Source organism: Trachemys scripta, chromosome 10 (assembly GCF_013100865.1).
Source record: "Trachemys scripta elegans isolate TJP31775 chromosome 10, CAS_Tse_1.0, whole genome shotgun sequence".
NCBI classification, from domain to species: domain Eukaryota; kingdom Metazoa; phylum Chordata; order Testudines; family Emydidae; genus Trachemys; species Trachemys scripta.
The window spans coordinates 62,599,358-62,626,761 of record NC_048307.1 but is presented as its reverse complement, the minus strand read 5'-3'; the positions used below and the strand labels follow the sequence as shown (position 1 = coordinate 62,626,761).

At 40.7% G+C, this 27,404-nt stretch overlaps 1 protein-coding gene across 1 annotated transcript in view; it reads right to left on the bottom strand.

The window, feature by feature from the left end:
• Positions 1-1,526: 1,526 nt before the first annotated feature.
• The window catches only part of ONECUT1 (one cut homeobox 1), a 34,700-nt gene continuing 8,822 nt past the window's right edge, over positions 1,527-27,404 (bottom strand). Inside the window, exon 2 of the mRNA XM_034784381.1 lies at positions 1,527-7,753. Within this exon, the coding sequence (XP_034640272.1) occupies positions 7,461-7,753 (293 nt within the window). The 3' untranslated portion in view covers positions 1,527-7,460. The remainder of the gene's footprint in view (positions 7,754-27,404) is intronic.

Below are 27,404 nucleotides of genomic sequence, written 5' to 3'. Positions count from 1 at the left end.
CATCTAAGTGAATGAAGGTTGTTTAGCTTGGACTGGACAGTAGACACAAGGGTTATGAAGACAACTACTGAAGCAAGGAAAAGACAATGCTTTAAACTTTATTTTCTTTTAATACTGTTGTTTGGGTCATACTGCAAAACTAAAATGATTCCACAATGATTATGCAATAAATGCAGAACATACCAAGAAAAATCAAAATACTAAACAGAAAACATTTTCTAAATACAGTTCCATCCAGTGTTTAATAGCTACTGTTGGATTAATAGACTACTATGTTGTCTCCTCCTCCATGTGAAACATAACTCATTGCACGGCATTAGTTTATGTATTAAAAGCAGACAATTAGCCAATGCTTACCAATAGACCATTTAATGATCCTGCATTTCAGAGCATCTTTATTGCCCCATTTCAATACTTGAAGTATAAAAATTTATCTAAGAAAGTGTAACTTTTGACCAAAAGCCCAAACCCTCCTTTGTCCTTCCCTCTCTGAACCCTTCAACTATCGCCAAAAACGAAAACAGTGTACACCTTGAGTTTAACTATTGTGCGTGAAAAGAAAATATTTACACCCATCACAAATCATGTTGGTACATGGCATTTAGTTGAAATAGAATCTATCACTCAGGCAAAATAAAATACAGGTAAATGGCATCGTATATTCTGTGCCATGATGCCACCATCAGCTTTGCAGAATTATCATTGTCATTTCTTTTTTTCTCTCAGTTAAAACTGATTTTGTTCTCTAAAGATGTACAAAGTGATGCCAGGCGTAGGGGAAGTACAGAATACAGTACATGTTTCCAGTTCTAAGGGTGTGGGGGAAATACATTTCTATTCTGTTTTGTTTCTGCTGGCTGACCAAACAGATAGCCATGGGTTGAATTCACCTTGGGCAAAGCCTCTCCATCCCGTAAGTCTCATTTAGTGACTGGATCAGCCTTATGCTGGGCTTCTGCAGGGCGATGACTTTCTCCTCAAATGTTGAAGGTCCTGATCTGGCAAAGCACTTACGTTCAGATGCACAAAGGTACTTAGGCTCTTAACTTCCATTGTTTAGGACCCTGAATACCTTTGAGGGCCTGGGCCATAAGCCCCAAGTTTGAAAAGCATTGAATCACCCACTTAAATTCTTCCCTCTTAGGAAAGCTCTTAAACCTATGTTTAAGTGCTTTCCTGAAGCCAGGCCTTGAGCACATGCTTAACTTTAAGAGTGGGAGTAGTCCCATTGCCTTTAATGGGGCTAAATTTGTGTTCAAAGCACAAGGGCTTGCGTGGATTAGAGCCTACACATTTATTTTGCCAGTTTTCTTGAGGATTGAGGGGGAAGAAAAATTCATGTCCCATGAAAATATTTCCATGCTTGATGGAACTGAGAAACTGTCCTGTTCTGCGCCTAAATGCACACCCAATAACAGTGTCTGGCAGACCAGCTGCTCTTAATAGTGGATTCTCAGAGCTCCATTTTGCCCAGCTGAATTCAGTGAAACTTTTCCCATTGACCTCAATGGCAGCAGGAGCCAGCTGAAGCAGTTTTGGTGGGGGAGGGAGAGGAGGAAAGCTTGATGAAGACTGGATCATGTACTGAAGAGAATTTCCAAATTCAAGTTAGCTTTTCTCCAAAGTTTTACGCCCTCTACTTGCTATACCCGTGCGAATGGCAAATCAAACCAAAAACAAATCAAAGTCTCTCACAAATGCCAGTGCTTTTAAACATTAAACAACTTTTAAGTTCTTTGGATATGCAGGTCTTACCCACAAAATAACCTTCCTAGAAAAAGACAAATAAATTAAAGGAAAAAACACACTAACATTGCCTTTCTGCTTTCTAAGTGACAAAAGTACTACTTTGAAACACTCATTTTGGCATGTACAAGTTTTGTTTGTTTTCTGGGAGGTGGGGGACCTGGCAGTGTTTGTAACACATTGAAGTGCATGCTAAGACAAGTCTGAAGATACACCCTGCAGTCAAGAGAAGCACTCTCCTTCAGTTTATCTCAGCATCAGGAACAAAAAGATTGTAACACAAAGCTTTGGCCATTTTTGAATCTACTATATACAATTTTTTCACTACATAGTCATAAATTAAAGCAGTGATTAAATAAACATATACAAAATGTAATTAAATTAAAAATCACAGCACATTATAGAGAAAAAATAGGAACCCATTTATCACAGCAGAGAATATTTTTTTACCCTGTGAAAAGAACATTGACTAGCAAACACAAAAAGCTTCCTAATTTAAACAAAAGGAATCAAAGCCATATATATATATATATATATTTTCTCCCTTTCTTGCATTCTTTGCAAACAACAATCTTTACCCAACCTTTGAAATATTTCCAGGAATAAGATCTTCCTTGAGTATAACAGAGCAGTTCTGCCAAAAAAATGAAGGGAAAGAAAGAAAGAAACCCAAACAATAATAATAATAATAATTAATAATAATAATAAAAATACAAACAAAACAACCTCTACAAAATAAATAAGAGTTATAAAACTTTTTTTAAGTAACCTTAACAATTATCAAACTAGTAAGTTCTGCCTTATCACATAAACTCTCTATACAACATAACCCTAACGATTTATTACTATGAGGTATTTGGAGAAATTGGTAAAAGCAATGCACGGCCTGTCTGGGTGGAGGGACTCAAGCTGCTTTCAAGGGGAAAGAAGAAGGAACCTTTGGTTTGTCAGCAAGAAAGTGGAAAAAAACATTTTCCTTTGGTATCAAAGAAAGTTTCATTGCATGGTTGCACGGCAAAAAGCACCACGGTGAAGAATTATTCCTTTTTTTTTCATTAGTGGCCTTTCTAACAGGCTGAGGTATTCAAAGAGTATAAGGTGAGAGATAAAGAGGTCAACAGCGGTTTAACACTTTGGTTCAAGCAAGGCACTCGTCCTATGAGTTTACAAAGTTTGCAATATGTTTGCCTACAGCTTTATTAATTATTATTATTATCATTATCATCAGTATAGCAGTTGTAGTAAGAGTAGTATTCATAAGATTATTATGATTATTATTAAGAATGCAGACAAGTTTACACACTGAGTGAAGGTTGAGGAAGGGGGATGGTGGAGGGTATTTAAGAAGGAGAATGAGTTCCCTTTACAGACCAAGGCCGTGCATGAAAAATCTTTGGTATTCTTTGGTATCATCAATGTGATTAAAATCACCAATGGAAATCGAGTGAGGTAGCGTCTTTGGTTCACACTATAAATAGTAGATCTTTACACACTTTTTTTTTTAAACACATGGAAGTAGCTATTCCTTACCTTTTGCTTCTTTGTCGTTAGGAAATAGTTACCAAATGTATTGTAAAGCTAACCACACCACAATAATAAACCAGAAGGCCAAGCAAAGTCTCAAAATTAGCCTCTGGGCCTTTGAATGCACCCTAAACACAGCTAGATAGAAAAAGGATAAGTGCTTTCTCTTTGTTTGCTAAATGCATAGTTTTCATCCTTATGTACAAAGAAGGAGGAAGAGGAGGAGGATAAGAGAAAGAGAAGGAGGAGGAAGTACCACCTTTCCTGGGAAAAAATATCTTTTTCACAACTCGGGCGAGGAGAAGTGTCCTAGGACTCTTTGGTATAACAAGGTCAGCCATGTTTTCTTGCCCTCCAAGGACAGGTAGTCCCCTTTGGGCAGAATGCCCACTGATGTTGAAGCCTGATTCTGAAGTCCTTCTCAGGGCCTGACCCTGCTCACAATAAGCCGAATGGTGAACCTCCTGAACACTGAGTAGCACATAACTCCAGAAGCCATCCCAATGAATTCAACAGACTACTCATGGAGTAAGATTCCACTCAACATGGGTAAGCATGGTGAAATCTGGTGCATTGAGGTCAACTGGAATTTTGCCATTGACTTCAAAATGAGCAGGACTGAGACGCTAGGCAACAACCCCCATTGTAGGTGTTTTCATTTTACTTTTGCTTTTACCCTGAGTAAGGACAGTAGGATGAGGCCCTTGGACAGCAATATGGGAGCCAAAAAAGTAGCAGTGTTGTTTTTTTCTGGAAATCTGATAATGCAGTTTATGATGTGGGTGGATTAAAACTTTCAACCTTTTTGACACCCCCTCTCTTGGGTCATTATGGTAATTTTTGGATGCACTTCAGGAACTGAGTGCATATTCCTAATCCGCAATATCTGTTTAACTAAACTTTGATTTTAGTCCAATTTCTTGATGTTTCCAAACTTTTTCCACTTTGCTTCCTTTCAGAACTGTTTCGTGTCATTCTTAGGTCTTGAGCCAGTGGCTCAGTGGTAATTTTTGAGTCTAATACTAACTTCCATTCTTCCAGGAAATCTTTGGGTGAAATCTTGACCCCACTGAAGTCAGTAGCAAGACTCCCATTGACTTCAGTGGGGCCAGGCTTTTATCCTTTGTGTAGAAGTTTAAGCGCAACTTTGGGGGAAAAAATCACCTTCATGGATGACCATTACTAAAGACAAGAAATAATAAGAATCTGGGTGCACCAAATGATCTACTGTCTATGCTTCAGTCAGTGCAATGGAGCAGTATCCTGAGGGATAAAATAACTTTATAATCAGGATGAAGGTTTCCATATTTATTTTGCTTCATATTTAGAAACCAACTAAAGAGAAGTGTGTGTTCTCTGTATATTCAAAGTGTGATTAGCATATTGCTTACAGGAAGGGTGACTTTGTTCTTAATGGCTTATAAAAACAAAAGGTTAAAACATGTTTAAACAGATGTAAGAAAACCACTTTTAGGCTTTAACTTGTGCATCAATTTGTGTGTGTGTGTGTGTGTGTGTGTACATAGCAAGAGATCCTGAAATTGCATATTGGGTGTAAATTCAATGCTGGTATGAAAGTTATCTTTGGTTTCAGCAAATAGTCTCAAGACACATTACAATGGAAATACTAAAAAATGTGGTAATGTACTTTGAATTTCCCTGCATTTTTAAATTCTCAAGTTTTAAATAAATAAGGCTTTCTTTCTAAACTATAAGTAAGTTACAAAGCAGTGTTTTCCTGGAGAAAGCAAAATGTTAATTATGGTTGTCCTCTTCAATATTATATTAATGAAACTGCATTTTATAAGATCCCTTAAATGTGAGGTTATGTCTTCCTATTAATTTTTCCACTTCAATAATGTCTAGTTGGGAACAGAGCTTTTTAAAAGAAACCGTGCTAGAATTTAAGGTAAACTAGAGACTCTAATATTCATGGAACACATTTCATTAGACAATTGCATTGTCAGTTTTTTAAAATGAGTTTAACATAGGAAAAATTTTGAGAAATATTTAGTGACAAACATCCTGTTCTCATTTAACATTGTTTTAATAAGGAGATATTTCAGTTGTGTTTTAAAATACCTATTTGTAATTATAACTAGATAGCCTGAAACTTGACCAAACATGGTTAACTTGGGAAACAGATGGTGCTGCAAAGTTGCATAATTTCTTAGTCTTTAGCATTTTATTTGGACTTTATCACAAGAAAATAGAACCTGCCATGATAACATATGTTGGATTCTAGTTTACCTTGATTTTTTTTTTAAGCTACAGGTATAAGAAAGATTTCAGATTTCTTATCCTAGCAATGGGACATATACCTGCATATTTGCTCACTTTAGAATTTGGTATGTTTAGGAGATTTGCTACAGTAATTTGAAATACCAGTTAGAGATCTAACAGGCACATGTAAAATCTTTTCCCCTCTACACTAGAATTTTATATGCAAATGTTGCACTGCTTTCTTTTTGATTTTATCACAATAAGAATGGAACAATTTCATTTCTCTGAAAGTTCTGTTAGCAACAGAGCACTTAAAGCTTTTCAACTATAAATTGTAAACTATTTCATGCATTTTCCTGGTTAACAGACATGCAAGAAAGAATGTACTGGAATAAAAACTTAACCTAGTAAGCAGGTACAAACCCACAAAACAAAAGGCCATATCCTGCTCTTATAGAGCTCCATAGAAGTTTTGCTATTGACTTCAAGATGTGCCCCGCACCCTAAAAAAAAGAAAGAAAAAAAAAAGCACAAACGTAATCTTCTTGGAGCTGCTCCCACTGAAGTCAACAGGAGTTTTGCCATAATCTTCAATGGAAAAAGAATTTGGTCCCAAAAGCACATTCCTCCATGTCTCCTTCTACTCCTTTTCTCATTAATGGCCTTTTTATCCATAGACTTCAATGTCAATGGGGCAGAATTGGACGCTGTAAATTTATTCATATTTTTAATTTTTGTGTACAAAATGAATTAAATAGAATGGAATATAATGTTTGGAATCTAGATGATATTGCTGGCTGGGAGATGTACATAAAATACATTGGTAGGGAAAGATGGTCTTTTGACACCCTTCAAGCAGATGACCCTTCAGCAATGTCAGCCAGGAACAGTGTAATAAAGGTATGCATACATGGCAAATATCACATCAGCCATACACACAGCTGTAAAGCCACATCCTGCTCCTATTGAAGCCAATGGCAAAACCCACTGACTTCAGTGAAAGCAGGATCCCACTATCAGCATCTGTGCTCTGACACTGTGACATTAGCTGCTACTCCTAAAATGACATTCTTTCTTGCCAGTCTTGGAAACAAATATTAAAGTGGTTTAGTAATTGCAAATAACAGTCTTGATTACAGGTTTTATGTGTTATACAGTTAGATTAGTTTATACCTATAACTCTACATAGTATTTTGTGTAAAAATAGCTTTGGAATATTAAAATCATTGCAATAAAATACCTGCAATATAATATTAAATGTATTCTTTGGTAGCTAGTCGATTTTTTTAATGGATGGAATATTATTTCACGTTTTTTTAAATCTGAACATTCCTTAACAAACAAAGAGAATGCACTGGTTTAGGTATCATTCAAAATTTCTTTGCCTAGTTTGAACTTGTTTCCAGGTGTTGCACTAGTGAAGTTCAAACGATAAAATAGCAAAAATCACACTACCGTTCAATGAATTCAGACGACTCCATGCTATGTTGGTTGTGCTATGGCACAACCCTTTCTGAAGACGAGCCCTGACTAAGTCCCTAACCACTGGTGTGTACACAGTACGGATACACCATACACCTTCATGGCAATATCTGTGGAAATGAAGAGCCATATCTGAAAAGATGTCCATTCAATGACAAGAAATCACTATGCTCCAAACCACTAAACAAGCCAAATACGGTGAAAATGATCATGGATGAAGGTGTAAGACCAGTGGTTTCTTTCGCTTCTCTCTGTTTTTTTGTTTTGTTTCTTTTCTTTTTTTGCAAGTCGTCGTCCTACTAAAGTGTGTATCTCAGAACAAAGTCAAAATGCAGGTGAAATAAGTCTTTGGTTTCTTTGGACTTATAAATAACTTTTTTTTTCAAATAGTTCTAAGTATAAACCTGCTATCTTGAGGTCCTGGTCTTTATTTGTTTATTTATTTTTAAAGCTTTTCCACCGAGGTTTAGTTCGTGGTTACTCCTTCATGCTTTGGTACAAGTGCTTGATGAAGATGATGAATTGCCTGAATTGGAGCTGCCCTCGTCTTGCCACTTATCCAGACTCCTCCTCCGTGCATTCATGAAAAAGTTGCTGACGGTGCTCAGCTCCAACCCTAGCTGCTGGGAAATGGTGATTTGTAATTCTTTGGATGGACGCTTATTTTCCTTGAATATTGCATGTAGAGTTCGACGCTGGACATCCGTGAAGACCAACCGAGGCTTTTTGGGTGTATTCCCTCTATCTTTCCCATGTTCTTGTTCTTTCCTCTTGCATGCTGCAATAAAACACAGGGGATGTTAGAGTTCGGACTGAGAGAGCATCGGAGAAGATGCTGCTAATGCAGTAAACAAGTTGGAAATAACATTCATTTCATCTTAGATCTTCCCAAATTTAGGGATGATGTCTAAGTTTGGGTAAGTCAGATCCTTCTTCAGTCAGCCCCTCTTGGACCCACCTATATTCACTTATGTATATATAAGTGAGTTTGTGTTGGTGTAATTTACATGCTGAACAGCTAGATGACAATACAGGAAGGTGTAAGATAGAGGAGGGTATGGCATTCTTCCATGAATTTGTACATTCTTACATCCACCCACCAGTTGATTTTCTTCACGACTCATTTCACTCATCTCTTATGGCCCTTTGGAGTGTGACTTGCATTACTTTATATTCCCAAAGACTCCCTTACACTCAGACTTGGTGGGTCAAATTCAAAGATGATATGTAAGGTTTGGAGTGAGGTGTAGCTTGCAGGTTGGTCAGTGGATGTGAGTCAAAGTAAGTCTCAGGAAGTCAGAGTCTAATTAAGTTTAATGGACTTTTGAGGGACTCAAAGTTGGTGTACCATACATATTGAGGGACCTAGTATATTATACTAGTTTAGTCTCCCTTAGGTTCATCTCTGAATTCGACCCATAGAATCCCCCTCCAAGTGGGGAAGGGTGTGGCTGAGGAAGCCACGTCTAGGGGTAGTCCCCGGCAGTCTGGGTCCAGAGCCATGATGCCAGGGAGCTGAGAGGAAGCTGCCGGAGTATGGAATCAGCACAGAGGCACCTCACAGTTGCCTGACATCCTACAGATCTCTAGGGCTTCATGTTGTGTGAGGGTGGCTTCTCCATTCCATGGAGCAAACCTCATCCCCCTGGCAGGACCATAAGAAAGAAACATCAGGAGGAAATCCCCCCCACGTCCTTGACTTCTCCCAGGGAAGGGGTAATCTGGCCTTTTATTCCCCAATAACATCCTGTGAGGGTCACAGATATGCTTGTAACCATGTTGACCCAGACTTACTGTCCTCTTTTACTTTATTGTATAGAGAAAACATCTGAGGAGGGAAAGGCACTCTATAATTGTCTGTTAAAATGCTACAATTGAGGCATTTAACCTTTGTAATGCCCAGTAATGCTGGCTGTATAACTATGCATCATCCCTGTAAGATGAAGTGGAAATTTACTGATTTTTCAAGTCAAACTTTTCCACATTTTTTTAATCTTTCTTTTTTTGTTGTCAATCCATTTTCTGTAGCATCTTTTAATTGGCAGTGGAACAAAGAACTGAGAGGAAACAGGGTTGTATTACACTCTTGCAGGCCAGATAATTAGATATTTTGAACAAAACAAATGACATTGTGACACCCAGAACAGTGACACAGTAAATCTTGGTTACAACATTTCCATGCAATTCCATCTCTCTTTCCATTCTTGTTTTTTGGTGTTGTTTTGTTCTGTATTTTTAAAGTGAATATAGCACTTGTGAAAATGCTGTATTGAAAGACCTGGAGATTATCCATTGGACAGAGACAGAAGGGGCATTGGGAATGCAAGCTTCCCTTTCATTCCCCAGCAATTATGCCTCATTGCTGACCTGGAGGGACCACCTCTAAAGATAAAATTAAAGTTCCTCCTCCATGCCCATTCAGTCCTCATTTCTGCTGAGCTCAGTACCAGCTGTGCTCCTAGTATCCCAGTATGACCACCCATTCCCTTAGTATTGGATTGAGGGGATCAGATTATTCCACTAAGGCCCCCAGACATCTCGTGTATTGTCACTCACAGCAACCTGTGCATGAGGCAGGGGATAAGGGCATTTCAGTTCTCTCAGCAGTGAAGTTTTTGAAGAAGTTACTTGTCAATATTTATTCCAGTTACAGCATGTTTGCTCGATTATGACACACTAGTTAAATGGACAAAGATTCAAAAATTTATATAGTTGTTTTGAACTAAAAAACCATTTAAAATTCAAACTCCCTGTCCTCTACGATAATATACCATTAATATGTCAAATCTTATGTTTTTCATTCAAGCAAACCCTCAGTGAAGTTATGCTTTGTATATTAATTAATTAATTCCTGGACAAAAGATGGAGTTGAAGTTGAGAATATATATTGGTAACCTAAGAGTTTAAATACCCTTGCAAGAATGTTGTATTATCTATTAACAATAGGGTGACCAGACAGCAAGTGTGAAAAATCAGGACGGGGGTGTGGGGGGGTAATAGGAGCCTATATAAGAAAGAGACCCAAAAATCGGGACTGTCCCTATAAAATCGGGACATCTGGTCACCCTAATTAACAAAAAATAAAAAGCAAGGAAATTCACAGTAAAGAATAAACTTTAACAAAACCTCAACTATTTGAAAGTATGGAAATTCACAGTAAAGGCATCCAAAGAACTTAAACTGCTGCTGTAACGACCCCAGTGTCCATCCTTACCTTTGCCCTTGTAGTGATGCCCCGAGGGGAGTCAGAGAAACAAACTTTGAGAGAAAATTAAAAACCATTTCATTTTCTCAGAATGCCCCCTCTCTAATCTGTCCATGGCTGCTCAAATTCTGACCTGTGCATAGATGCACTGTTCACCGATGAAATAATCATTCGTTATAATTTGTCCTAATTGGACAAATAGCATTAGAATCACAACAAGACAGACACACAGCAGTAAATACAGAGTTGGTTTATCTGCATATATAAACCTCCTAGTTCCAGGTCAAACAAGTATAGGACAGTCCTCCAGAAATATGAAGAATAGCAGAAAATAAACATGCATTGCGAATCTGCCTTGTAAAGCTTGACATCTTCTTGATCTTTGTGGCTCCACCCCATACAAGTTAAGATGCCTAAATAATTCCCTAGAAAATGGCCCATGATTTGAAAATACCTTGTTCCTGAGGACCTCAGCATCTGCACAAGGCCTGAGGTTCTCAAAACCTATCGCTGCTGAGAACACAGGGATCCAAAAAGTTTAAGGTACTGGGGAGAAAACATAAAATATTAAAATTGTGATTAAAGATCAAATAAACATCTGTCACTTTCCAAATTGTTAGAACATTCTTCTCATGCCCCAGTATAGGCAGCATTTCAATCTGCGAACAAATTGGTTACGCCATTCAAAAGTTGTAAGGGATCTTGGAAGCAGAGCTTAGAACCAAATTCAAAACCCAGCCTTAATTATGGGGCTGCTACCAATGCTTCCAAAATTAATTTAATGATGTTCAGTTTAATTGAAAGTGCCTCGCCTTGGCTCTACACCTATTAAAATGATAAAAAGTGCCTAATGCAGCACAATATTGTAGATTGAATTAGACTGATCACATAATACACCATCAGACCTGCCAACAAAACCAACAAAACAATAACCTCATATTTTACCAGCCTCTCCCCACAGATCAATCCCCATCCATGTGCCCAGGAAAAATGGTAGGCTTTGCAGAATGGCAGGATGATTGAGAAATCCAAAGTGTGATGGATCAGAAAGGGAACATATTCTAGAGCCAGGGAACTCTCGTGAAATCACGTGACAGATACTTCCTAATTTAGGTTGAGAAAAAAACTCTCTCTGGTGCTTCCACTGATCTCATCAGAGAAGGCAACATTCAGTTGCAGTCCTCTCAGGAAAGTGATATAAACTTTTCTGACATTCTTACTATTTGATCCTGACATTCTTCCTATTGGAGTAAAGTGTGGTTCTACCCCAAAAAATAAGCCAGTTAAAATGCTCACAGGCTGGATAGTACTTACTGAATGAGCAGCTGTTCGATATCTTGTTTTAGTCTCATTATTCAACGTGTGGCCCCATGCTTTATTTACTGCACGCTATTCAAACCCTCTCCGGATATTAAATTATTAATTACCTCATGGGCTTTTCTCTGGAGCTTATCACTATAGTATCCAAGCGCTTCACAAATATTAATTTATTTTCACAATACCCCTGTGAGGTGACGGGGAGGTATTATCCCCCTTTTACAGTTGCAGTACTGAGGCACACAGAGATTAAGGTCAAAAGTGTCCACTAATTTTGGGTGCCCATTTTGAGACGTCTAGGACATGATTTTTCAGAGTACTTAGCGTTTTTATTGCACTGTCTAAGTTCAAAGCACAGCTCCCATGGACCTTAGCTGCAGCTGTGAGTGCTCAGCACTTCTGCAAATCAGAACCCAGGGTCTCAATTCAGGTTCTCAGAAAATGAGAAACACGTCATTAGAAATCATCTCTGATGAGTTTGATTTAAGTGACTTGCCCAGAATCACCTAGGAATTCTGTAGCAGAGGCAGTGATAGAATCCAGTTCTCCAGGGCAGCATTCAACTGCCTTGACCATGGACTGTCCTTTCTCTTCCTGCAGTTCCCTGCCTCATTCGCTACACACCTTCCAGCATCTGCAATAAATGAGGCTGGTGTTCAAGAAATAACAGGCTCCTTCACTACACATCCCTGATTAATCCCCAGACCACAGTCCATCCTGTGCACTGATTGAGGCAGGGGTCCTGTGGAAAAAATAGTATATGATCATGTAATTAAGGACTGTATCATAATGTATATGCACAAGGAGGCCGAATTAAGGTTGCAAGGGTAACCCGGCTTCTGACATTTCCTACCTTTTGAGTGCTTGACTTTGCAACATTAATCTTTCTTTAAAATGTAGATTTTTGTGTGTAATTTCCTAGGTTTTTTAAAAAAGCAAAATAAAAACACATAAATTGAATCGTGTTGAATTACATTGACTCCTACATGGTTCAGCATCAGAGTTAGAACCTTTAGATCTATAACACAGACCTCTGCTACTTGAGCTAACAGAGTAACTGATAGCAGTAGTAGGTTGTCTCCTCTACGTGGACCTGGACTAGTGAAGAATCAGACACACACTTTGCCAGACTGGTTTCACAGATATCTACTGATAGCAGAGGTATGGTGAGACTCAGAATTTTGGGGTCCAATACCTGTTTCTGGAGGGGAGCATGCTTTAGAGGGCACAAACTTTTCTGCCCCCCTCCCTGAAGTCTGACCCCTCCTGCCCATGTTCCTTCCAGCCTGACCCTGTGCCAGTCCTGTCTCCTCATCCCACCACAACTACTCATCTCAGAAGGGCCAGATTAACCCATCACAGGGCTCTAGGTAAACATACACTTCTAATGTGAGTGCCACTCACTCAAATTTGGTCTGGCCACACCTCTGTCATGACACAGGGGCAGCCAGGCCAAACCTGAGTGACATTGTGCATGGCCCTCCTCCCCCCACAAATTTTGGCCCTAGGCATGGGTCCAGTTTGCCTATGCATTAATCTGGCACTGCATCCCAGTTTCCTCTCTGCCCCCAGCTCCTCATCCAGTCTCAGTCTCCCTCCTCAAGCTCCTCATTCCAGCCTCCCCACTCAGGCTCTTTGCCCAGACAATCCCAATATCTTCTCAGCATGGCTTCCCCCACCACAGCCCCAGATCCTTTCCCCAATCTACTCCCTTTCCCTCCCATCCTTGGTGCAGCTTTCGTCCTGTCTGCATTTCAGTCAAACTGATTTGTCCTTTTCCTCTCCACTACCAGGCTGACAGCATGGGGCATCAAGACCATAGAAGTGACAGTCTCTCCACTGTCACTGTCCAGTGCCCAGCATGACAGTGGCCCACAGATGTCCTGCTCTGCAGGGCCCCTGCAGCCCAGGGATGGAGCATGCTCAGTACAGACGGAATCTCAGAGAATTTAGCTGCCAAACTTTAACAATACTCTACTAAGCATGTATGAACTGACTATTTTTAAAGGCTTTTTTTAAGGTAGTTTTTCACAGGGTTGGCAAAAGGCATATCCCTGCCAGCAAGCCAGCCTCTCTCCACCCCAGCCAAATTTCAAAGACTTGCTACAAAGCATGGGGATGCTAGGGCTTTTCAATTAAAGGGTTGTAAGAATTTTTTAAACAGGGACAAAACAACATATTTCCTCCTAATCTGATTCTTGGAATCAGCTGAACCAGCTGCTTTTGCTGCAGCTTTAAAAAAAAAATATTCTGAAGCAGACATCCAGCATAGAGAATTTCATCCTGAATGGTTACTGTTTGGCAAAGTTATAAGCAATTGAAAACAGAGTCTGATAATGGGATGTGTCAACCAACCTTAATAATAGGTGCTGCTATCAGCTTCACCTATAGTATAATTGTCAGAACTGTCAGCTAAATTTTTATGAGAGGATGCTCTTAATTAATAACTGATGCTTGATTTTTAACATGCATTGTAAATGTAAAGATAGCTATATAATTTCATCTGTTTATATAGGACCCAATACTAGGACTATCTATCTGGTGCATGGAGCCTGCAGCTACAAATATGTCCTCTGAAGCAGCTGTGGAATGGTTAAATCACCATCTAACTCCTCTCCCTTCCCAGAGGTGATCTGCCAGCCAAGGTAAGGAAAAGAGAGGGCCAGGGCTAGACACAGATCTACTCCACATGGGGACTGTCAATGAATTCTCTAGTCCCCATCCATTCGAACCCAAGGAGTGGGTACTATTCTCATCCTTCCCTTCTGCCCTTCCTCCCCTTGCACACTGGGCTGGTATTCCCAGGACAAGTTATCAGCCCAGCGCACAACATGTTTACATGGGCAGGTGCAGCGTATGCATTCTACACTGGTGCATAAACCAATGTCGGGATTTCTAGATGTTTGTATTTCATTTGTGGCATTTTGCTTTAAAATTCAAGACATTTAATTTTAAAAACAATCACATTTTCCAGTTTTGTGCGAAACTGGTTTTTTTGGGAGATCTCACTGCAAAATCATTGGTACCATAGGCAGCTAATGAGAGCTTTGCAGCTTTGACATTAGTGAAATGAACTCATTCCTGGATCTCTTGATCTTTGGGCATCCTGAGAGACTCATCTCTTTTCTCCAACCTTTGAGGGTGTGGACTGAGATATAAGAGGGTGGTCAGATGAGAGGGAGATTTTATATTTTTGTTTGGGTGCAAACTGTAGCTTGCACTCTAACTAGACCAAGCAGGCAAAGGGTGAAATAAAAGGGAACATTGTTATCCCCATTTTACAGAATAGGAACTGAGGTGCATATAGATTAGATGACTTGCCCAAGGTCACACTCTAAATCTGTAGCAGGGCCAGAAACTGAACCCAGAACTCCTGAGTCCCATTCCAGTGCCTTAATCACCAGGTCTTACTTCTTTCCACTTCAGAAATGCAGGAAGAAATCTTAGCCCCACTGACATCAGTGGAAATATCCTAAATCATAAGACAATTTTAAAAGGTGGGTGGACATTTTTTGTCATTACTTTAAAAAATAATTATTTTCTTCTGTATCTTTTGGTGCAAAAGAACGACTGTACACTTTAACTGTACTAAAAAGAAGTCTCCAATGTTTACTGTACAAATCTGAACTCTCATTCATGTCTGTGCAATACCTTGTAAATTCTTGGTATAGCTAGAAAACTACAGCAGGGAAGTTTCATTAGCTGAAACTTCCCTGCTGTCAACTAACAAAGGTCCTGATACAGCAATGCACTTCAGCTTGTGCTTAACTTTAAGCATGTGAGTAATCCCAATTTTATTCAGCAAAGCACTTACATGCTGATACTTTGCCCTGCTGGTGACATTGCTATGACCTTCTTCTAAAGACAAAAATACATAGGCCTTCTTTTTCAGAAATGCAATATGCTATGATGGTCCATGTTTGTCAAGTCTAAACTTTCAAACTGATTGACCTAAAAAGCACAGTAGAGAACAAATGCATTTAGGCCCCCAATTCAGTTAACTTTAAACATGTGTGCTACTCCCGCCTATTCAGACAAGCATATACTTTAAAAAACTATAACTTCACAAACATTTAGACAATCTAACATGGTCTTCTTGGTCTCCTAGGGATAGATCCAACTCCCATGGCAGTCAGGGGAAAGACTGTTATTGACTTCCATGGAAAACAGATTAGGTGAAATTTTCAGAAGTGCTTAAGGGATTTAAGAGCCTAAATTCCATTTAAAGCAACCTACGTGATTTAGACACTTTTGAAAATTGTACCCACTTAGTTTGTAAGCTCTTTGGGGCAGGCACTACTCTTATTTTCTGTGCCTTACACAGCACCAAGAACACTGCTAGCACTAACAATAACTAACAGTGATAATGAAAAACAATAATCGGTTTTCCTTAAGACCATTTTCTCTGTTCTATAGCCAATCAATCAATTTTAATAATAAATTGTAGCTCTCAAATTGCCAAAGCACAAATGTAGGGCTGGGGATGAAACAAGTACTCCAAAATAAGAGCCTGTCAAAAGTAGGAGTGGAGGATGATTGTTTCCTAACATGAGTGATGGTAAATGGAATCTTTTGCCTGTGTGTCACTGGTTCAAATCCAGTCCAAGGTAGTGGAAAGAGGAAGCAGCTGCATCCCTCTCTCTTCTGGGCCAGAGTCCTTTTTCTTTAAGCAGGCAAAGCTAATCACTGAAGTCAGGGCTTGCTTAAAGACTGATACATTAGGCCCTTTCTGGACAACCATCAGGCCTTAGTGTCCTGGATAGTTAATCCTGTACCTTTATGAGCACTATATTTTATGAGTAGCAGAGAATGACACTAGAAATAATTTGGATTCATGTCTTTAACATACACCTACCCAGAAGCAGTTTAAGTTTTTGAGTTGTCTGACTGGTACAAACAAGACAGATCCTGAATTCACAAAAATGCTTTCAATTTAAAACCACTGGGATGCTGTACTTTTGTAGATGATCACGCTATGATTGTATCTCTCTATCACAATGTTGGCATGTGTAGCATAGCTGGCCATTTCCCCATGTCATCCAATAAAAAGAACGGTGCCTTTTGTTTCTAGCATTGCCTGCAGCTGAGTGATACCCCTTGAGCTGCCATTTGAAAGATTCTGAAAAAAGCCTGTTTAAGAAAAAGGCAAAGCAGAATATAGAAAGCAAGTCACTTTGACTCCAACACTCTGTGTGTGTAGCTAGGACAATGTAATATTATCAGCGTCACAAGGAGACTTATAAATCCATGGCTGAACTGTGGCCTCTTCTAGTCACTTCCATCTTTCTCTGCCCTGAGCAACAGATAGTTTTGACACTTGCAATTCTCCTGATTCAGTCCATCCATCTATTTTTGTCTCCTTTGTTCCTTCTAAGTTGCCTTGGGGATTTGACTGACTTAACTTGCCAAGTTTGGTACCTCTTATTAAGGCCCAGTTGCCTGTGAGTGGTACAGAACTTCCTGCTGCACCTACTGCTCACTAGAATGGGAGCATTACACCATTTGTGAATGCTCTTTTAAGCTCCCTTTTAAACAAGGAGTTGGGCTGATTGTACCCCACACAATGGGACCAACCCTGGTCCCATTGAGGTAAATGGCAAAGCGCCTATTGACTTCAGTGGGAGAAGAATCAAGCCCCATATGAAAACTCAGTAATGAGATTTATCTCTCTCAGTTCATGGGATTGGGAGTAGAGAAGTAAATATTTTTTCCATCTGCACTGGGAACTAAACTTTTCTGTGGGTCCAAAAGCCAAAACTGCAGTAGGTACATGTTGTGCTGACTGCACTGCCCCACTCAGAAGATCATCCCTAAGGGGAAATTTGCCTTTTTAAAGTCTAAGAAAAAACAAAACAGAACTATTTCCTCACTGCCCACTTTCAGGAGCAGTACAATTCTCTCTCTCTTTCTGTTATACCTAAAACATAAACAAAAGTGACAACTTTCCTTCCCTTCTGGATTTTCAACTCCTAAACACACAGAAACACAACACAGAAAGACAGAAAATATCAAAAGGAATCTGCCCTCTGCTTCAGACACGTTATAAAGAGACAACACCATGACTTCCACTCTGCCACAGCTTCTCCTTTTGAAAATTTGGTACTCAGGGTCAAGATGGAGAACAGAAGAAACGATATGGACAAAACTTGAACTGACTTCTGTGAAAGATTTTGAAATCACAGGTGAGCTGCCACTGAAAGAAAAGTTGATCAGCCAATGGCTAAAAATGTTAACGGCAGTGACCGCACTCTTTCAGATATAAAATGGAAAAGTGTCAAGTTCTCAACAACTCAATGAATGGAAGGATTCTGGAAATATTTTCCTACAGAGCTGTGCCCTGATGGATGTAGTACTGAGGGTAATTCTTCCATCTGAGTGCAACACAACATGGAATCAAACAGAATTCTATTGCTCAGCTGTTTCTCTTTGAAAAACTTTTGCAGTTCCATCAGTATCATAGCCTGATTCTAGCACATAGCAAATAGAAAAACCAAGACACATTGTTGGTTTATGCTTTGGTGGATTTATTTATTTGTCTGCTTACTTTCTGAGATGTATGTATCAATGCAACTGTAGATAGATGTATGCAGATATACAGCTCCAAATATGGGGATTTCATATATTAATTTTTTTTTAATTTTGCTAAAAAGTAGAAGTGGACTGGTGGTGGGATATAGTGTCTTTCACCTCAAGGTGATAGGACATGTTTTCAAACCTGGCCCATGTCAATGATGACCACAGATCATTATTGTTTGATGGTTGTTTGTGTCCTATATTAAATAAGGTAGTGGTCTCAGTTCAGTTTCTGGTGGTCAGGTTCACATCACACTAATTTCCATTGCATTTGTCATGTGGTCGCACTTGATACCAATTAGCAGCATGGCTGGAAGTTTCAACAGTATGCTATGGATTGAACGAGCATGAAAACTGAAACTTCCCTATCTACTCTAGATATAATCTTCCTGAAATACCTTTGTGGAGCAAAACTGGGAAGTCTTGCAAGCTCTCCCTACTTTGGGATAAGTAATGTGCCGGTACATGGTGCCTTTGATCCTGAAGATTCCAAAGATATTTTTACAAACTATAGCTATGTGCTTTTCTATGCACATTACCCATGACTGTGGAATTCTGCATGATATCCCAGGCTAATGCCAATAAAACCCTTATCTCACATTAACATGTATTCTGCATATCCTATGGAAAAATTATTTTAGGAATGTTTTAGAGAGTTTTCAAATGTTTTGTTGGAATTAATTTTTCATATTCCTTGGCTTCTAAAGTCAGATCCATTAGTTACCCTGACTTATGTTCATGAAGGCACTCCACATCACAATACCTAGATGCTTAGAAAATCACAGGAACAACACTGCAACTCACAAAGCCTGAGTCAGGCGCCGAGATTCCCTATACGATGAACAGGCTTCTCAGACTGAAAGTCACAAAAGCCATCACACTAGGTGGAGAGCTGCCTAAGTTAGCCAATGGGAGATGCCAATGAGAGAGAAGTGTACTAAGCCCCACCCCCTCACAGAGATAAGCACCTAAGTCCAGGCTGCAGGGAGGCACCTCTCTCTGCTAGCAATTTTCAGCTGTGAACCCATCTCTTGGAGTTAGGCGCCTAAGGTGTGTTGTTGCAAGAAGCTGGTGGGGTGGGGGGGAGAAGACGTTTCTCATAACCTTTAATCTAGTGGTTAGAGCACTCTTTGGGATGTGGGAGACCCTGGGCTTAGTTCCGCACTCCACCTGATGAGAAGAAGGGAATTGAACAGGGATTCCTCAATGCTCAGGTGTATGCCATATCCATTGGGCTTTGGGACATTCTGATGTGGGGCTCCTTCAGTCTCTCCAGTTGAAGCTTTTCCACTGTGGATAAATAATTGAAGAGTCACTAGCTGGGTAAGTGCACTAACCACCAGGCTTTAGAGTCATTCTCATGCTTGTACTTTCTCACGCTCGATCTCTCACCCAATGACTATTTGATTATTTATCCACAGTGCTCACCTCCCAGGTTAAGTACTCTAACCATGGGGCTAAAAGTTATTAGGGAGGGTCTCCTCCATTTTGTCTGAATTTGCCTGAGAGGCCTGATCCAGTAGACATGGTTTGAGCCCACCTACTGGACTGGGCCACATGTGAGTTAGGCAGGCAAATGCCTGTTTTCTCCAGTTTGTGAATCACTCTGGTGAGTGGGTGGGAGATAAGCTCCAGACACCTAGAGTGAGGCAGCAGTGCACATGTGGAGAGCAGAAACGTAAGCACCTTTTTATTGCAAAAATGCAGGTGCCAAGTGAGTTTAGGTATCTACAGGGCTCGAAGGTGATTTTGTGAATTGCAATAGAGTCTAAAGTAGGGATTTAGGCACCTAGGTGTCTAAGTCTGGGATATAGGGCCCTAAATACTTTTGTGAATCTAGCCCCGAGTCCAGATCTACAGGTCTTAGATGGAACCACAAACCCCTTTAGATTTACCTTAAATGTCTTTTCTAAACTGAAACATGTCATGATTTTAAAACGCATTATCTTGGGACCATCTGGCGCTAGAAGGGATTGAGCCACATTGTGAAGCTGGGAACAATCTCTTTCCAAAGTTCCTGCTTTTCGCATCATAAAATATCCAGTGACATTTTCATGTATAGAAAACCCATCGGTAGAGCAGGACTATATCTCTCCCATTGTGGGGGGAGATTTCTTGGAGGAAATTCCACATTTGGACAGAGGAGGAGGAAACATTTCTCTAACAGACTGATTTCTTTAAATGGCATCTATTTTAAGCGGCTTAGGTGTTTGGGGTGTTAAAAATAGTTCCAGCGAATATGAATCAGTAGGCATACTGATGGCAAAGTGGTCAAAGGTGTATGGTAAATTAATTTATCACATGGATATCATCACACAAACATGGAGTGTGAAGAGATAGGAATAGTAATAGAAATACTTGACATTCTCACAGAACTCTTAAAATACAGCGTGTATAAGAACATAATTAGGGGCTTATACGAATCATGTTCATTTAATGCGATTCATTCACAAAGCCAAACATTTCTGTTTGGCCTAAAGTGACAGCCCCAGCCCCTCTGTGCCATTACACATAGTATTAGGGCCACTGGGTCCATGTGGTCGATGTCCTTGACTTGCCCTATCCCAGTCACATGGCCCTCAGTGGTGTTCAGAAGGACAGAGGAGGCCCTCAAGTGGCTGTCTCTGTCAATGCTCTACTGTGCAGCCCCACCTAGCTTTATGCAAAAGGAGTGCTATGGTAGTGCCTAGACGTACCAAGCAACGTCAGGCCTGCACTTGGGCTAGGCCCATACAAACCAGGACTGGCGCAACCCATTAGGCGACCTAGGCAGTTGCCTAGGGTGCTGCGATTTGGGGGGTGGCGACTGCGGCAGTTTTTCGGTGGCGGGACCTTCTGCTGCCTCTGTGGGGTGGAGGGGGCGGCATTTCAGGGCGGGACCTTCCACTGCCTAGGGCGGTGGAAAAGCTGGCAGTGCTCCTGGTACAAACGCACCAGGACTCATTCCCAGCTTAGCAGATAAAAGCCTCCCCAGCCCAGTAAAACATTAGTGCTGCTTAGCACTGTTAACTAAGGAATGTCTCTTTCTCTCCCACACCAGCAGAAGAGTGTATTAATGGTTTTAAAATCATCAGGTATATCCTAAACTACACCATGTTATTTCTTTCCACTCTTGATATAGATCAATCCTGTTTACCTATAAAAACTCAATGATTGTTCAGGTTTATGCTTCCTTTAGAGTTCAGTATTTCACTGTCATTCTATTCCACTCTAGATGTTTGGAAAGTGAGTGCTAGGATATATCCTCCTAATTCATCTCCCACCTGACTCAAATTGGATTCCAGTTCTGCTAACTTTGCTGCTATATCTGAATATCTGAATAAAAGAACTGTTTGAAAGTAAAGCATCTTTCTGTGGGAAATAAGGCAGAATGTCCACAGATTGGCCAGGGAGATTCCAGAGGAGAATCTTAATTGTAAGCATCCCAGTTATAGGCACTATATGAAAATTAGTGACCTTAATTTGCTTCCACTGCAATAACAAAGTGATCCAGGCTGAGTGGTGCTGACTCAACAGGGCTGGGATTCAGGGGCTTACTCCACGTTGCAATGTTGAGGGATCCTTAACTGCTCCAATGAGCTGACGTCACCCTTACGGAATATGCTGCTAACTGGATTAATACAGGGAAAGGACCTGATTTTCCAGTTACATCATCTAAAGCAAATGTTAACTTTCTTTAGCCGAGTCCTTAGTTAACTGCATTAGCGTGACAAACGCTCCTTAGTCTAGCATAAGTAATTAGAATGTAATCACTTTAACTGCATCTTAATTACCCCAAATGAATTGAAAGGACATTAATAGCAAAGATTAAATTGCCTTAATGAACGGTTCTTGTGACTACATCAATATTTTAATCATGCTCGCCATTCCTATCGCACTAACCAGCTTAGGTAGCTGTTAGCGCTGATGGGCACTAGGTGGCGCCTCTTCCTCATTTGTGGTGTCGAAAGAAGGCAAAGATACAAATACTCAACTCAATCTCTGCCTTAGCTTGAGCAAAAATTGGATATTTAATAATACGATGTCTGACTGTTGTAACCATTTCTCTCTGATGTGGGCCTGGCCCCAGTTATTCATGCCTTTGTGACCTCCACAGTGAAGTACTGAAATATTTAACTCATTTTGAGCATCACATAGGGCAAATATTTCTTATTGGTTAATAAAATTGAATATATTCGTAATATGGATGAATGAACATCTCCGTTTCAAAAAGACTTTTAATTTTGATTTTATTATTATTTTAAAAAGTGGGTAGCTAACAAGTGTCAAGATTAAACAAGATAATCAAGACTCATCATGATAAAATGTAGCTATTTCAGTCTACATGAATTTTAAAGCTCTATGAAGTATCTGTTTTGCTTTTAAAACATCACAGATTTCATTCAGCATATACAAAGGAGAGCTCTCTTGTAGAAATTATAGAAACATTGATATAGGATTTCTGTTGCAACTGTGGTGAAAATGCATTTTATCCACAGTTTCATTGTTGCACAAATATTCATGAAAGTATTTCAAAATGTTTGTCAAGAACATTCAAATCAACAGCTAGAATTTTAAAAAAGTCAGTAATCTTTTAAACCCTCAGAGTATTTCATGTTAACATCACTGTACTTTAAAACTATTTACGACCTTAAGGTTCTCTGCAATTTTTTGTAGCAAAATCACTAGAGAATGGAAGTTTGTGTCTTCTTATTAAAAATTTGCTGGCATTACATGTGGTGCACTAATATTTGAAGTTCAGTTTGAAGTGGCAGCAGGTTGGTGGCCCAACAGAAAAAAATCATTTAAAAAGTTAAATACAACAATCCTTAGGTCATCTAGGCCTTAGCATTATGAGTTAGCCACTAATACTGTGTGTAAAAGTTACTGAACAATAATCAATGTACCCTTAATTTAACATTGTGGGAACATATCCAATTTTAGCATTGAAGATTTTTATCACTCTAAAATGGGATACAATCAAAACTATTCTTGTTCCTGCAAAATTCTCCTACAAATGATTATTTTGCCATTACACAACCAAAATCAGCTGTCTTATTGGCCAAAAGATGATGCATCTAGGAACAAATCCAGGAAGCATCATTTTAGTTTTATCAAGATATGATATTTGAAAATAAATTTATATTAATTTTAAGTAAGAGTTGACAGTCATAGTTGTAGGGTAACTGCACTGTTTTCTCCTCCGTGGTCCCTCAAGAGCATCCACTAAAAGATGTCTGGCTCCTGGCCATCACCTCCACTGGTTGGAGACCTACATCTCATTCCCTTCTGAAAGGGGTTTTAAAGGCTGCACACCTGCATGATCCACACTGGGTTACCCCTAGCAAGCCAGTCTGTCTAAAAGCCCAATGCCTGTGCTTTGCTTTTACTTCAAGGGCTACAACCACTATATTTCCTGTGGTTACGTCACAGCTCCTTCTCAGCAAGCACATTTATTCTTAAAGTAAAAGCATTACAACAAAAACATAGAAACAATAAAAGAACCTATCCACATGCTAACCAGCTTACCACAGCACCCCCAATTCCAATATTGGGCTCTGGTAGGTAGGTGTCAGCCCTTCCAACCTCACAACTGGGTTTTCCTCTGGTTACAAGTTCAAATCATTCTTTAGATCAAGAACCAGAACTAAGGCCCCAAGTAAGTTTAAGCTCAGGCTGTTTATCCAAAAGTCCTGTCTTTGTTTGTTGGTCTCTGGAGGCTCCAGTCAGAACCAGAATAGGAGAGCCTCCCCAGGAGTCGGTGCCTCCCTGGAGGTGTTATTTGCCTTGATCATCCCCTACTACTTTCCCTTCCTGGAGGAGCTGTGGTAGCCCTTCCCCCATGGAGTGCATACAATTCCTGGCACACAATTATACCCAAACCATCCACACATTTAATACAATATGATCTTGCCAAGATACTGCAGGAAGTTGCCCTCTCTGTCACGTTGACATGTATTGATTTGCTCATAAATAAATCTAGTGGTCATGAAATTGACAGGTTTTGTGATGATGTGGCCCTGGGCATGATGCCACCAGGCCTTTGTGCAACCTGCTACACACAGCTTGGGTAGGCCCCGATCCCAAGCCCACTGAAGACTCCAGTAGGCTTCTGATGAAGCCGCTAGTGCACCTCAGCAATAAGTCCTCGTCTTCAGTCCTAAGTCCACTAATTGTCCCAAAGTATGAGCTGCTTTTGTGATGTGCTACCTTGGGGATCCGCCAGAGGGCACCTGACAGCTCTGCCCAGGCCAAACCCGTGGGTTCATTCAAATAGGAACGAATAAAGGAACATATAGGAAAGCATTCACTATCTGTGCCTTTTTAGGATCAATCTGTGTGAGTATTGAGAGATTCCCTCCCGGTTATCGGACAGCAGTGGTTTGCAAGTGCCCAGCGCTCGATCGCAGCATTGGGACAAAAATTTCCTTACAGCCCCATGCACCAGTTGGGACCGGAAACACCACTGTCTAGCTAGAGAATTCTCTCTCTCTTTCCCCTTCCTAATGAGTCTCCTATTAGCCTCACCCCCGAACTCATGGTCAAATTCGCACGGCACCAGTAACGCGCTAAGCACCGCTTCCTACCCACTGGTTCTTCAGCCTGTCCCTGCACCCGCCAGCCACTGACAGGCATTGCGGGGTCATGCTCCTGCCGGTGTCACAGCAATGGAAACGCTCTTCCTCCTCTGGAGTGACCATGGCTAGAGCCGCCAGGTCTAAAGTTGGCGGGAAGGGAGGGAAAGAGGCGGGAGGAGTTTGCGCGTGCGACATCCTCGCAGCCGGTTAGTTGCGCGCTGGCATTATACATAACCGATGTTATTGTTGCTCCGGTATTAAAGAGGCGAACATCAGATTTCCGAATAAAAGTTCACTAGACTTGTAGGATTCATTGGAAGCATGAGGCCAATATGCTGCAGGATAGGCCGTGAGCTCACCCCTCCTGTTCTTTACCTCTTTTGACTTTATGGTACGAAATTCCCCTTCTTGCTTACAATGTCACCCACAAGCTTCCCCACGTGAGTCCTTCAGGAAACGCAACATGCAGAGTAGACAAAGATCTGCGAATAGAAATCGCAATGGGGGGGCAGGCAGGTAACTGTCCAAAGTGCTGAAATTCAGAAGCCTACCTCTGCACGAATTCTGGTCAGATGAGCTTATCAATCAAAACTCAATTTAGAACAAAAAAGGCAATAGACTCCTCCACCGCATATAACCGAAGGCGCAGCGTTTGTTTTGCTTGAAAAATTAGTCTTCATTTCATGGATTCTCATTCACATGAACATTAATCCCTAAAGAAACAGGCAGAAAAGCTTTTCTTTCAAGCGACAGAAATGAACATGTCCTCTCATTAGCAACTTGTTGGCAACCAGATGTTTGCAAAGTTTTGGGAAAGTTGTTCGTATTTTTGTATCTTAATTAGGACTTGATACATTCAGAGGCGATGACACGTGCTGCAGAAACAACAGATGCCTCTCTAGGAGAGGCTTCTCCAAATACCCCGCACCCATCAATTTGAACTCGCAACTAGTACAAAGACCAGTTTGTACTTTACAGTTTTTCGCACTACCTACTGTTGGACAGTAGATGGCGCGTGGCTTCTGAATAACAAGCACGGCTCAAACAAGGAAGAAAAATGTCCATTGAAATGTAGGGCAGCATGTTCATATTATGCATACAATATTTCTTTAATTTCTTGAGAGGAGATGTGAGAAATCTGCAGACAGTATGATGAAATTAACTGATTTCTTTCCATTCAGATTAGCGGATAGTCTTGTGTACAATGCACACACTTCACATGAGCACTATATATGTATGACAACATAACTATTGGGGATTAGTTTGTAGAAGAAATGATGAGCAGCAAAGTCCAACAGAAGTCTCGGGAACGGTGAGACTATGCAACCACTCGCTGTGTATGTTCTGAGGCGGTGTCTATAAACTGGGGTCCCAATCAGGCTAGGGCCTCAGCCCTCCAATTGCATGTGAATCTGTGACACCTCTTTTTGGAATAGTTGCAGCAGCTCACTTTCTTTGCATTGCGTGCGGGTGGGATTTACCTGAGCTCACATTTCCTCGTCAAATCCCATTTCTTTAGTGGAAGGAAACAATCCCGGGTTCACATTAGACAAGAGGCCTTCCCCAAAAGGCCAGGAGCAGCTCCCATTTTGATGCAATCTCACATCGTCATCAAAATGGCAGTCCAGAAGAGAACCACCAGGGACAATCACATCCCCTTAATATCACTTTTCCTCTTAGTTTCTTTCTAAAATATCATTCCCTGCTCGGCCCCGTGTGTCTTTCAACTAACACGTGATTAATTACAAACAAAAATCTGAGCTGAATAATTACTAGGAAACCGTGGGAAAATGTCATTTGGGGGAAAGGAATGTTTAAACATCTTTAAACACCTGTTGTGGCAACTAAAGGTTGTTACTGACTAGCAAGGTAATCCCCAAATCCTCCCTTATTTGTTTACCACCCCCTCTCCCACAGCTTCCGGGCCCCGCATCCCAATGCGTTTCACTCCCAGCACACTGTGATTTCAAAGGAGTTTTGCCAAGCCAAATAAATAACCACAGATGTGAAACGTTTACAGTATGGCATGGCAGCATCTTAAAAAGAAACAGGGAAGACCATTTTCAAATGAAACCGCTCCAGCGCAGCAAACCGGCATGGCTGTGGCTATAGTCAGGTTAACCCGTGTTGAACCCCTCCTTTTTTGCCACTCATTGCAAGTTATCTTTCTTCCTGGTTACACCGCTTTTGCACATTGGAACCAGGCAAGTCCCTTTCTCTGCTGGCCCTGCCCCTTTCGGGTGACAGACAAATCCCGAAATGCTTTTTTGTTGCTCATAAGCAATAGACAATGAACCACAGAAGCAGGTACTTTGCCTGGGGAAAGTGCATGAAAACACGGCGAAAGTCAGGCCCTTAACTGGATCCAGCTCACGTCACAAGAATCAATCACACCCGTCAAACTTCGGGATTGGAAGAGAGCCCCTTCAATTTCACCCCTTCGAGCCCCCTGGGCCCCTCACAGCAGCTCTCTGTATTTCCTGACAGTAACACAACGGGGTAACTAATCAAACCCACCGCACTGACGCCTTGCTATAGGTCATTTCAGGGAGCCATGTTGGCGTTGCTGCGTAAATGCCATGGCCTGCTCGCCCATCAGAGAGGCAGGGTGACCCAGATAGCCACGAGCCATGCCCTGAGCACTGCGTGTGTTTCTAATCTCATATAGCAAGTTGCGGCTGCCCTGTGTTTAGCTGCCCCTGCTTCTAACTGCAGAATCCTCTGCAAGCCCGGCCCTGAGGAACGCGGTTACCTGTTGACACGCTACCCGAGAGCCA